General features: G+C 42.7%; 1 protein-coding gene across 1 annotated transcript in view; it reads left to right on the top strand.

Annotated features, from left to right (window-relative positions):
* lrrk1 (leucine-rich repeat kinase 1) overlaps window positions 1-13730 on the top strand; it is a 141847-nt gene that overhangs the window by 66225 nt on the left and 61892 nt on the right. Inside the window, exons 20-24 of the mRNA XM_042319031.1 lie at window positions 857-1133; window positions 1763-1934; window positions 2724-2899; window positions 7345-7484; window positions 13424-13576. Of these exons, the coding sequence (XP_042174965.1) occupies window positions 857-1133; window positions 1763-1934; window positions 2724-2899; window positions 7345-7484; window positions 13424-13576 (918 nt within the window). The remainder of the gene's footprint in view (window positions 1-856; window positions 1134-1762; window positions 1935-2723; window positions 2900-7344; window positions 7485-13423; window positions 13577-13730) is intronic.

The raw sequence follows: 13730 nt of genomic DNA, 5'->3' as shown, positions 1-13730 counted from the left end.
AAATGTCAGTTCGCCCCTCCCCACTCCACTTCCAGACATTCCTAGCTAAATTCTTGCAGGAGAAATTGCCCTTTGCTAAGAAGCTGTTTCTCTTTCTTTTTGACCATTTTAATTGAAACATTTGCTGTGAGGTAGGAACATTTCATTAGTCCATTATTGAAATGTTTTGCATGTCAGCAATCAAGTTTTCAAGATATATAACTTTCAAAATACAGAAATGCAGCCGGTATGATGCAAAATGTAGCATAGGATGCTAAATGTAGCATAGGATGCTAAATGTAGCATACCTGCTGTATTTGTGTATTTTGAAAGTTATATATCTTGAAAACTTGATTGCTGACATGCAAAACATTTCAACAACGGACTAATGAAAGCAACACCAAAAGAGTTCTGGTGTGGAATGTTCCTTTAATTGTTACCCTGAAATGATTTGATATCGAGATAAACAGCTGCATTGGTACTTTTTATAAGTATTTAGTCGATTCAATGGTTTTATACACAACAGCACATTCTCTTCAGGTTGGCTTTCTCATCCTTTTACATATTATGTAGACCAGGGGCCACTAACCTCGGTCCCCTTGGAGAGGTACAACTAACCCTCCTGGTTGAACTAACCATAGTATATCATATCATTGTCCAGACTATTATTTAAAATGTTCCTGCTGAACGTATTCCTCTTCATTTTACCTCCCTCCATCTGGACTGTTTTAGTCATTTTTATAGTGCTACTGATCTGGATTGCTGCATTGTTGGGAAAGAGAAAGAAAGGAATTTCACTGTACTTGTGCAAGTGACAATAAGAACTTGAAACTTGATCTCTTCTCTCCCTCTCTCCTTCCCCCGTGCCTCTCTCCAGCCATCAGCTTCCTGATCGAGACAGGCACCATCCTCCACTTCCCAGACACCAGTCACGGCCTGTGTACCCTCTACTTCCTCTGTCCCGTGTGGCTGTCGGACTGTCTGGAACGGATCATCCACCTGAAGAGCTCCCGATCGGTGGCCTGGAACGGGGTGATCCGAGCGGAGGATCTGCGCATGCTCCTGGTGGGAACGGGCTTCACCCAGCAGACGGAGGAGCAGTACTTCCAGTTTCTGGCCAAGTTTGAGATTGCTCTGCCTGTGGCCAGCGATAGGTAGGGACGGGCCGTTCTCTGAGCTGGGCCCTGGGCCATGTTCAGCAGAGCATAACATTGTGCACCGTTCAGATGGAACTGTGTCATGTAGAACAAGCCTGCCTCTGATTTGTAGAATAAGGAATCAAGTCAGCTCTATTCATGACATTTCTATCTGCATCATTCCACTACGTTTGCTTACAGAACTTGGCCCAGCGACATGGAGACTGATTCTCAGATATGATGTGCACTATCGTGCTGACCCGAACTGAACTGTTCAGGCTCGTACTTTCTTTTCACAATGCACTTTGTAGCACGGCTTATCTCTCTGAAAGCAAACATAACTGACCCTATAACATATCTCATATATCTGCCCCACCTCGTTCCCCTTATGGACATCCATAACTTGTAACCCTACCTCAGTCCTGCTCCTCCTACACCGTTACCTGCTCCCCCACCTCCTGTCTCCTAAACCTGCTATGGACATTCATGGTTTCCTTATATACCTCCTGTACATTTAACTCTACCTTTTGTCCTCCTCTACAGTTACCTCCTCCCCCACCTCCTTCCTCCTAAGCCTGCTATGGACATTCATGGTTTCCTTATATACCTCCTGTACATTTAACTCTACCTTTTGTCCTCCTCTACAGTTACCTCCTCCCCCACCTCCTTCCTCCTAAGCCTGCTATGGACATTCATGGTTTCCGTCAAGAGACCGCCAACTCCATCCAGCGCCTCTTCAAGATGAGCTTCGTGCCGGCGGGCTTCTGGGAACGCTTCATCGCCCGCATGCTCATCAGCCTCAACGAGATGGACCTCCAGGTAACAGGGTTTCGCACCCACTCCTGCATGGGCAGTTTAACAGGGTTTCCCGGTGACACCCGCAGGGGCATTGAAAAGACTGTATAGAAGAGTGTAGAACTCGTACAGTCCATTACTTTTGAAAAGATCCACATGTGCTACCTGGATTATGCTTGTTGATATTTATGTTACTGTCTGATGCCAGTTATGTAAATACATGAGGATATTCACAAGACTGAGTATATAGCATATGTATTTATGCTCTTCAATAAAACATTTTTCTAATCTATACTATATTCAATAGGTTTTGTAACATTATGGTGGGGGCAGGCAAAAGACACAACGCAAGACAATTGTGTCTGTTGTGCTCACAGGCTTGTACCGATTCTTAAAACGATTCCTTTCTGTGTCGTCCTAGTCCTTTGAGCCTAAGAGGAATGCTAAGAGTTCTCTCTGTGTCGTCCTCGTCCTTTGAGCCTAAGAGGAATGCTAAGAGTTCTCTCTGTGTCGTCCTCGTCCTTTGAGCCTAAGAGGAATGCTAAGAGTTCTCTCTGTGTCCTCCTAGTCCTTTGAGCCTAAGAGGAATGCTAAGAGTTCTCTCTGTGTCGTCCTCGTCCTTTGAGCCTAAGAGGAATGCTAAGAGTTCTCTCTGTGTCGTCCTCGTCCTTTGAGCCTAAGAGGAATGCTAAGAGTTCTCTCTGTGTCCTCCTAGTCCTTTGAGCCTAAGAGGAATGCTAAGAGTTCTCTCTGTGTCGTCCTCGTCCTTTGAGCCTAAGAGAAATGCTAAGAGTTCTCTCTGTGTCGTCCTAGTCCTTTGAGCCTAAGAGGAATGCTAAGAGTGAGCGGAGGAGGACCACGGTGATCTACAGTTTTGCGGGAACAGGTAGCCAACAGAGGCACCGCTGTAGCACCTTCAGAGTCCGCCGCAGTCAAACCATCTACTGGAGAGAGGGACTACTGGTCACCTTTGATGGAGGGTATCTAAGGTGAGAGACTAAGGGTACACTGGGGTAACTTACTTGAAATGCATGTGTGTGACTCGAATGTTCAAGCAAATCTCCCATTGACACCAATGCATAATGTTTGAGTTAGGATTTGGCTAACCTCGTCCACAGGCTATTGTGCACGGCGCATATAAGCCTGGGATTTCAACAATTCAAAGTTGGCCTTAGGTGGAGTGACCATAGAATTCTATGGCAGTGACCTACTGAGTCAAGTATTTGTCATCATATAATTTCAACGAATCACACCACTGCGAGCCGTGGGCAGGGTTAGGGGGAAGGTGTTGTGGGAGATGATTGGTTGATCAATTAAGCCGATTTAAGCCAATACCTATACGCCGGGAGTTTCTCCCGGTCTTTCTGTATTGGCTAATGAAGGCCAAGTTTGACGCGTTAGTCTTCGCTCATTTGGGCGAAAGTGTCTGGGAACGAGATTAGGATTTGGCCCACTGTTAAGTAAATAAATACTGTATTCTTTACTGTATAGCACCTTTTCACAAACACGTGCTCTGTACAACAAGGTGTAGATTTCTCATCCGTCAGGAAGTGTGCCAAACCACAGCCTTGTGTCTCCACCCCAGACCCGGCTAAACGAGCAGGCCTAATTAATCAAACCCAGAGCTGGCTCAGCATTGCATACAGGGCTAATTAGCCAAGCCAGGTACTTAATGATGAGTCTTTAAAAGATGCACATGTACTCTTATTATGTGCTTCATTGTGTAATTATTAGAGAAAGAGATGAAAAGTGCAAAATAAAATGACTTCCATATTATTACTGGTATATTATCTAAAACAGTGTGTCTGTCTTTCTCTTGACTTCCATATTATTACTGGTATATTCCCTAAAACAGTGTGTCTGTCTTTCTCTTGACTTCCATATTATTACTGGTATATTCCCTAAAACAGTGTGTCTGTCTTTCTCTTGACTTCCATATTATTACTGGTATATTCCCTAAAACAGTGTGTCTGTCTTTCTCTTGACTTCCATATTATTACTGGTATATTATCTAAAACAGTGTGTCTGTCTTTCTCTTGACTTCCATATTATTACTGGTATATTCCCTAAAACAGTGTGTCTGTCTTTTCCATATTATTACTGGTATATTCCCTAAAACAGACTTCCATATTATTACTGGTATATTCCCTAAAACAGTGTGTCTGTCTGTCTCTTGACTTCCATATTATTACTGGTATATTCCCTAAAACAGTGTGTCTGTCTTTCTCTTGACTTCCATATTATTACTGGTATATTCCCTAAAACAGTGTGTCTGTCTTTCTCTTGACTTCCATATTATTACTGGTATATTCCCTAAAACAGTGTGTCTGTCTTTCTCTTGACTTCCATATTATTACTGGTATATTCCCTAAAACAGTGTGTCTGTCTTTCTCTTGACTTCCATATTATTACTGGTATATTATCTAAAACAGTGTGTCTGTCTTTCTCTTGACTTCCATATTATTACTGGTATATTCCTAAAACAGTGTGTCTGTCTTTCTTGACTTGATTATTACTGGTATATTATTAAAACTGGTATATTATTACTGGTATATTCCTAAAACAGTGTGTCTGTCTTTCTCTTGACTTCCATATTATTACTGGTATATTCCCTAAAACAGTGTGTCTGTCTTTCTCTTGACTTCCATATTATTACTGGTATATTCCTAAAACAGTGTGTCTGTCTAAAATTACTGGTATATTCCCTAAAACAGTGTGTCTGTCTTTCTCTTGACTTCCATATTATTACTGGTATATTATCTAAAACAGTGTGTCTGTCTTTCTCTTGACTTCCATATTATTACTGGTATATTCCCTAAAACAGTGTGTCTGTCTTTCTCTTGACTTCCATATTATTACTGGTATATTCCCTAAAACAGTGTGTCTGTCTTTCTCTTGACTTCCATATTATTACTGGTATATTCCCTAAAACAGTGTGTCTGTCTTTCTCTTGACTTCCATATTATTACTGGTATATTCCCTAAAACAGTGTGTCTGTCTTTCTCTTGACTTCCATATTATTACTGGTATATTCCCTAAAACAGTGTGTCTGTCTTTCTCTTGACTTCCATATTATTACTGGTATATTCCCTAAAACAGTATATTCCCTAAAACAGTTCCTTTCTCTTGACTTCCATATTATTACTGGTATATTCCCTAAAACAGTGTGTCTGTCTTTCTCTTGACTTCCATATTATTACTGGTATATTCCCTAAAACAGTGTGTCTGTCTTTCTCTTGACTTCCATATTATTACTGGTATATTCCCTAAAACAGTGTGTCTGTCTTTCTCTTGACTTCCATATTATTACTGGTATATTCCCTAAAACAGTGTGTCTGTCTTTCTCTTGACTTCCATATTATTACTGGTATATTCCCTAAAACAGTGTGTCTGTCTTTCTCTTGACTTCCATATTATTACTGGTATATTACCTAAAACAGTGTGTCTGTCTTTCTCTTGACTTCCATATTATTACTGGTATATTACCTAAAACAGTGTGTCTGTCTTTCTCTTGACTTCCATATTATTACTGGTATATTCCCTAAAACAGTGTGTCTGTCTTTCTCTTGACTTCCATATTATTACTGGTATATTACCTAAAACAGTGTGTCTGTCTTTCTCTTGACTTCCATATTATTACTGGTATATTCCTAAAACAGTGTGTCTGTCTTTCTCTTGACTTCCATATTATTACTGGTATATTCCCTAAAACAGTGTGTCTGTCTTTCTCTTGACTTCCATATTATTACTGGTATATTCCCTAAAACAGTGTGTCTGTCTTTCTCTTGACTTCCATATTATTACTGGTATATTCCCTAAAACAGTGTGTCTGTCTTTCTCTTGACTTCCATATTATTACTGGTATATTACCTAAAACAGTGTGTCTGTCTTTCTTCCATTGACTTCCATATTATTACTGGTATATTACCTAAAACAGTGTGTTCTCTTGACTTCCATATTATTACTGTCTTTCTTGACTTCCATATTATTACTGGTATATTACCTAAAACAGTGTGTCTGTCTTTCTCTTGACTTCCATATTATTACTGGTATATTACCTAAAACAGTGTGTCTGTCTTTCTCTTGACTTCCATATTATTACTGGTATATTACCTAAAACAGTGTGTCTGTCTTTCTCTTGACTTCCATATTATTACTGGTATATTACCTAAAACAGTGTGTCTGTCTTTCTCTTGACTTCCATATTATTACTGGTATATTACCTAAAACAGTGTGTCTGTCTCTTGACTTCCATATTATTACTGGTATATTACCTAAAACAGTGTGTCTGTCTTTCTCTTGACTTCCATATTATTACTGGTATATTACCTAAAACAGTGTGTCTGTCTTTCTCTTGACTTCCATATTATTACTGGTATATTACTTCCATATTATTACTGGTATATTACCTAAAACAGTGTGTCTGTCTTTCTCTTGACTTCCATATTATTACTGGTATATTACCTAAAACAGTGTGTCTGTCTTTCTCTTGACTTCCATATTATTACTGGTATATTCCCTAAAACAGTGTGTCTGTCTTTCTCTTGACTTCCATATTATTACTGGTATATTACCTAAAACAGTGTGTCTGTCTTTCTCTTGACTTCCATATTATTACTGGTATATTATCTAAAACAGTGTGTCTGTCTTTCTCTTGACTTCCATATTATTACTGGTATATTCCCTAAAACAGTGTGTCTGTCTGTCTCTTGACTTCCATATTATTACTGGTATATTCCCTAAAACAGTGTGTCTGTCTTTCTCTTGACTTCCATATTATTACTGGTATATTCCCTAAAACAGTGTGTCTGTCTATTCTCAGTGTGTCTGACTTCTCTTGACTTCCATATTATTACTGGTATATTCCCTAAAACAGTGTGTCTGTCTTTCTCTTGACTTCCATATTATTACTGGTATATTCCCTAAAACAGTGTGTCTGTCTTTCTCTTGACTTCCATATTATTACTGGTATATTCCCTAAAACAGTGTGTCTGTCTTTCTCTTGACTTCCATATTATTACTGGTATATTCCCTAAAACAGTGTGTCTGTCTTTCTCTTGACTTCCATATTATTACTGGTATATTCCCTAAAACAGTGTGTCTGTCTTTCTCTTGACTTCCATATTATTACTGGTATATTCCAGTGTGTCTGTCTAAAACAGTGTGTCTGTCTTTCTCTTGACTTCCATATTATTACTGGTATATTCCCTAAAACAGTGTGTCTGTCTTTCTCTTGACTTCCATATTATTACTGGTATATTCCCTAAAACAGTGTGTCTGTCTTTCTCTTGACTTCCATATTATTACTGGTATATTCCCTAAAACAGTGTGTCTGTCTTTCTCTTGACTTCCATATTATTACTGGTATATTCCTAAAACAGTGTGTCTGTAAAGTGCAAATATGACCATAAACCTAATTCTAATCCCTTGGCAGTGTGGAATCGACTGATGTCAACTGGAAGAGGAAGAAAAGCGGGGGCATCAAGATCATTTGCCAATCAGAGACCAGGGATTTTTCAGCCATGGCCTTCATTACGGACCATGTCAATTCCCTCATCGAACAGTGGTTCCCTGGTGAGGTTTCTCTCTCTTTCAATTCAAAGGGCTTTATTGGCATGGGGAACATATGTTTACATTGCCAAAGCAAGTCAAATGGATAATACAATTTAAAAAACAATAAAAAATTTAAAGTAAACGTTATACATAAAAGTTTCAAAGGAATAGAGACCGTTTTCTCTGTCTCTGTCTCTCTGTCTCTCTGCTTCCCTTAACTCAGCATGACAGTCAAAGTCTGTCATATTTCCTGCTGCTCAATCGTCATGTTAATTAAAATAGCAGATTGTGTCTTTAACACAGTGGAGTGTTGCTGATTCAGTCGTTAGTCCACATGAAACTCCTGATGCTGCTTCTAGATTACCGGTCAAATCCCAGCACTTAGCAGACTGGTCAGCATGGTGGGTGTGTTGTGATCTGTGTGTGTGCAGTCATATTTATGTTTTGGATCCCCGCTCAGCTGGGGCCACTCATATGAAAATGTGTGCATGACTGTAAATCGCTTTGGATAAAAACGTTTGCTAGATGGGATATTTCATGATATATTATTTGTGTTTCTGTAGTGTAGGTGCTGGATGACTGAGTAATTAACGTTGATTGGGGATTTGTTTACACTCGCATGCATGAGTCATTCAGAATGTCTATATTTACATGGGCACAGGGCCCAACTGGGGATTCAAACGTGTCAGATTAATGGAAATGGTATTCACACACGGAAAGTTTTCTCAAGTTAATTAGGATTCAGTCTATGTTGGTGTGCACCTGTCTCTGTGCGCCTGTCTCTGTGCGCCAGTCTCTGTGCGCCAGTCTCTGTGCGCCAGTCTCTCTGTGCGCCTGTCTCTCTGTGCGCCTGTCTCTCTGTGCGCCTGTCTCTCTGTGCGCCTGTCTCTGTGCGCCTGTCTCTGTGTGCGCCTGTCTCTGTGCGCCTGTCTCTGTGCGCCAGTCTCTGGGGCACAGGGTAATATGAAAATGTGTGCATGACTGTAAATCGCTTTGGATAAAAACGTTTGCTAGCCAGTCTCTCTGTGCGCCTGTCTCTCTGTGCGCCTGTCTCTCTGTGCGCCTGTCTCTCTGTGCGCCTGTCTCTCTGTGCGCCTGTCTCTCTGTGCGCCTGTCTCTGTGCGCCTGTCTCTGTGCGCCTGTCTCTCTGTGCGCCTGTCTCTGTGCGCCTGTCTCTCTGTGCGCCTCTCTCTGTGCGCCTGTCTCTGTGCGCCTGTCTCTGTGCGCCTGTCTCTGTGTGCGCCTGTCTCAGTGCGCCTGTCTCTGTGCGCCTGTCTCTGTCGCCTGTCTCTGTGCGCCTGTCTCTGTGCGCCTGTCTCTGTGCGCCTGTCTCTGTGTGCGCCTGTCTCTGTGCGCCTGTCTCTGTGCGCCTGTCTCTGTGCGCCTGTCTCTGTGCGCCTGTCTCTGTGCGCCTGTCTCTCTGTGCGCCTGTCTCTCTGTGCGCCTGTCTCTGTGCGCCTGTCTCTGCCTGTCTCTGTGCGCCTGTCTCTCTGTGCGCCTGTCTCTCTGTGCGCCTGTCTCTCTGTGCGCCTGTCTCTGTGCGCCTGTCTCTGTGTGCGCCTGTCTCTGTGCGCCTGTCTCTGTGCGCCTGTCTCTGTGCGCCTGTCTCTGTGCGCCTGTCTCTCTGTGCGCCTGTCTCTCTGTGCGCCTGTCTCTGTGTGCACAGTGCACTCCTTTGTATCTTCTTTCTTTTTATAAAATAAGATCATCAATTATTTGCCATAAAGTGGAAGTTTGATTGCACCAATACATACACCATCAGTAAATACACAGTAAAAAAAAAAAGCAACCACCTCTTCAATGACTTCAACTTCATGTTGAATGCTGGACTCAGTCAGGATCTTTGTGTCACGTGTGCTCCCTCTCCGGCCTCTAGGTCACCAGGCTGCTCGTTAGGGCGCACACCTGTCACCAGTGTTACACGCATAATGACACTCACCTGGACTCCATCACCTCCTTGATTACCTGCCCTTTATATGTCCCTCCCTTTGGTTTCTTCCCCAGTTGTCATTGTTCCTGTTTCATGTCGGTGCGCTGTTTGTGTTTCTTGTTTTGTTCATTTATTAATGAAATGTATTCACTCCCTGAACTTGCTTCCCGCCTCTCAGCGTACATCGTTACCCTTTGGTCCCCACTGACAGGTGTTCACACCTTGTGTTCCCGTTATCGAACAGTCGGGAGATGAAGCTGCTTTTGAGTGTTGACAGATAAAAGGCTGTAGATCATCTGGGTGGCGACGGTGTGATGAATCTTTAGAGGTGTACGGATAGTTAGGAGTACGAAACTAGGGTATTTGGTGCAGTGTAAAAACTCTGGGTGTTTCTCAATATGCTTACTACCGTGCTCCACACTCATGCTCCAGGTGTATTCTCCAAGGACGTTCTCTTGAGTACGTTCTTGTGAGGACAAGAGTGTGGAGAACGCATAAAACATTCCATTTGAGAAGCACTCCCCCTACTGTATTACCTCACGCTGCACCTCCCCCTACTGTATTACCTCACGCTGCACCTCCCCCTACTGTATTACCTCACGCTAGACCTCCCCTACTGTATTACCTCACGCTGCACCTCCCCTACTGTATTACCTCACGCTGCACCTCCCCTACTGTATTAACTCACGCTGCACCTCCCCTACTGTATTACCTCACGCTGCACCTCCCCCTACTGTATTACCTCACGCTGCACCTCCCCTACTGTATTACCTCACGCTGCACCTCCCCTACTGTATTACCTCACGCTGCACCTCCCCTACTGTATTACCTCACGCTGCACCTCCCCTACTGTATTACCTCACGCTGCACCTCCCCCTACTGTATTACCTCACGCTGCACCTCCCCTACTGTATTACCTCACGCTGCACCTCCCCCTACTGTATTACCTCACGCTGCACCTCCCCCTACTGTATTACCTCACGCTGCACCTCCCCTACTGTATTAACTCACGCTGCACCTCCCCTACTGTATTACCTCACGCTGCACCTCCCCTACTGTATTACCTCACGCTGCACCTCCCCTACTGTATTACCTCACGCTGCACCTCCCCTACTGTATTACCTCACGCTGCACCTCCCCTACTGTATTACCTCACGCTGCACCTCCCCTACTGTATTACCTCACGCTGCACCTCCCCTACTGTATTACCTCACGCTGCACCTCCCCTACTGTATTACCTCACGCTGACCTCCCCTACTGTATTACCTCACGCTGCACCTCCCCCTACTGTATTACCTCACGCTGCACCTCCCCCTACTGTATTACCTCACGCTGCACCTCCCCCTACTGTATTACCTCACGCTGCACCTCCCCATTCACTGAACCTTCTTTCAGCCAGGACAATGACAATAGAGACCAAACAAGATATACCCAAAGCAAACGTTTTACTTCAGAATGATCAGCTAGCTACATGTGATTTGTAATAATCTAGCTAACCAGATAGTTTAACAGGCAAAAATAACATAAAACGAATGTTATAACATGTTAAGGGTACAGGTTCCCCAAGGGGTACCCCCCCCCCCTCAACTGAAACAGTGGCGCACAGAATGCAAAAATATTCTTAGAAATATTTAACCTCCACACATTAACAAGTCCAATAGCTCAAATGAAAGATAAACACCTTGTTCATCTAGCCAGCAAGTCAGATTTCTAAAATGTTTTACGGCGAAAACATAGCACATATTTATGTCAAACCACCACCAAAGACACAGCTAATTTGAATAGCCACGTTGAACAAAATATGCAATCAACAAACACAGGATTAAAAGAAAAATAATTCACTAACCTTTTGAAAATCTTCATCAGATGACAGTAATAGGACATGTTACACAGTACATTTGTTTTTTTCAATAATATGCAATTTATATCCATAAATCTCTGTTTACAATGACGCCATGTTCAAAAAATGCTTCTCAAATGTCCTGAGAAATGATGATAGCTCCACCAGATAACGTCAGATAACAAGCAATACACATCATAAACTTTGACTAAATATACATGTTCTACATATAGTTAGAAAGATACACTTCTTCTTAATGCAACCGCTGTGTTACATTTATTTTTAACATTACAGAATTCGTTCACTAGGCAATAATATGAGACGGCGCTCATACATTAGCAATAGGACTCCGCTATCTTGGAGTCCACAGAAACCCAAAATTAACACATAAATATTCCCTTACCTTTGATGTTCTTCGATCAGAAGTCGTGCAAGGAGTCATACTTACCAAAAACTGCGTTTGGCTTTCAAGTCTGTGTCTGTGGGTTATCAAACGCGACAAATTCCGGCTGAAATGCAGCCAAAATTCTAGGGATTGCGCATCAAAACTTCAAAATTACATATTATATGTCGACTAAACTGGTCAAACTAAGTGCAGAATCAAGCTTTAGGATGTTCTAGACGTGCAAAACAATTCTCAGCTCGAACAGATAAACTGACATCGTTTGGTGAAACCTGGAACAAAGAGAGCTCTGTGCCCGACGCGCGCAAGAGAGTACATGTATTTTCGCGTGACCCGAAGGTTTCTTCCCGCCAAAGGGTGAGGGAGCGCGCGATTTTCACAATGAAGCGCCCCATTGAAAGGAGGCATCGCGCTGAAGAGATGGAAACTGTACCCAGATCTGTAGCTGGTTGGGAAGGGTGGGGGCGATGACGTCAAAGTTGGCCCAACTTTCTTGATGACAAGAGAGAGTTTGGGAGAATGGCTGCCCTGAGAGTTCTGCTTTACATACAGACATAATTTGAACGGTTTTAGAAGCTTTAGAGTGTTTTCTATTCAATAATAATTATTATATGCATATATTAGCAATTTTGGACAGATTTTTTTTCTGTTTACTATGGGCACGCAATTCCTCCAAAGGGGGCAGTATTCTGCCTAGCTCTAACTAGTTTTAAGCAAGGTATATGTAAATTATTTGTGGGTAGCTAGCTGTTCTTTGTGGCTATCTACATAGCTACTTAATTATTGACTTACTATGGGCTTGCCATCCATCCACAGTGGTTAGTGTAGACCAAAATGAACACACAATGTATTTATTAATGTATCAAGATTACATATTCTAGTCAGGTGACCTATGAGATGTGAGTGTGCAACATTTCATTCTGAAGTCTGAGTTTATTTTCTCTCACTTCAGCTCAAATAATGGGCGCAATTGATTCCAATACATTTTGCATCATTTTTTGAATGTGGTTTCATCATATTCCTGTGCATACTTTCCATTGAATATTGTATCGATGCATGCTTAAAAATATGTACAAACAGCGTAGGCTTTCGAGAAGTGTCCTCCGTGCTCGGTTTGGTATACTTTGATTTGGACTCATACTCCAACTTGCGTGCTCAGAGCACGGTAGTATGCATTTTGAAAATGCATGTTCCTGTTAAAAAGTCTCATAGCAGAAGGTAAGATGGATCCATGGAAACATTCCATTTTAAGGTAGAGGTTATCAGAGAGAACATGACACAGGGAGACTGATGAGAATCGGTTAAGACAGCAAGGAAAGTAGTGGAGTCAGGGCTTTGACGTTTGACCTCTAGGGACGTTTGTAGTCCGGAGTGGGCTGCACTACCGCCAGACCAGACACCACCAGATCATTTCTGTATCTCAGTGTTATCTGTCCTCCTGTAGGCCTGACAGCCAGACTCCACCAGACCATGTGACTTTCTGTATCTGTCCGTGTCATCTGTCCTCCTGTAGGCCTGACAGCCAGACTCCACCAGACCATGTGACTTTCTGTATCTCTCCGTGTCATCTGTCCTCCTGTAGGCCTGACAGCCAGACTCCACCAGACCATGTGACTTTCTGTATCTCAGTGTTATCTGTCCTCCTGTAGGCCTGACAGCCAGACTCCACCAGACCATGTGACTTTCTGTATCTCTCCGTGTCATCTGTCCTCCTGTAGGCCTGACAGCCAGACTCCACCAGACCATGTGACTTTCTGTATCTCTCTGTGTCATCTGTCCTCCTTTAGCCTTGACGGCCAGTGAGAGTGATGGGACCCGATTGATTGAGCAGTACGCCCCCTGTCCCCAGTGTTCCTCCATGAGCAGACAGAACCAGGGGCCTGGGGATCTGGGTGAACCCCCAACCAGGGGGACTGCAGTTGGGAGAAGAGGAGGAGAAGGTAGGGTAGGGTGGGCCAATATACAGTCAACTTCTGATGGAATATATAGGGGCTATTGCAAAAGTTGAAATTAAACACCATCAATGTGGACATTAAGCACTAAAACAATGATTTGCTTTAGTGAAAGCATACCCTTAAAATGTGTTATTACTTG

This window comes from Oncorhynchus tshawytscha, unplaced genomic scaffold (assembly GCF_018296145.1).
Source record: "Oncorhynchus tshawytscha isolate Ot180627B unplaced genomic scaffold, Otsh_v2.0 Un_contig_57_pilon_pilon, whole genome shotgun sequence".
Classification (NCBI taxonomy): Eukaryota; Metazoa; Chordata; class Actinopteri; order Salmoniformes; family Salmonidae; genus Oncorhynchus; species Oncorhynchus tshawytscha.
The sequence above is the reverse complement of the archived record's forward strand: the minus strand, read 5'-3'. Positions and strand labels throughout refer to the sequence as shown.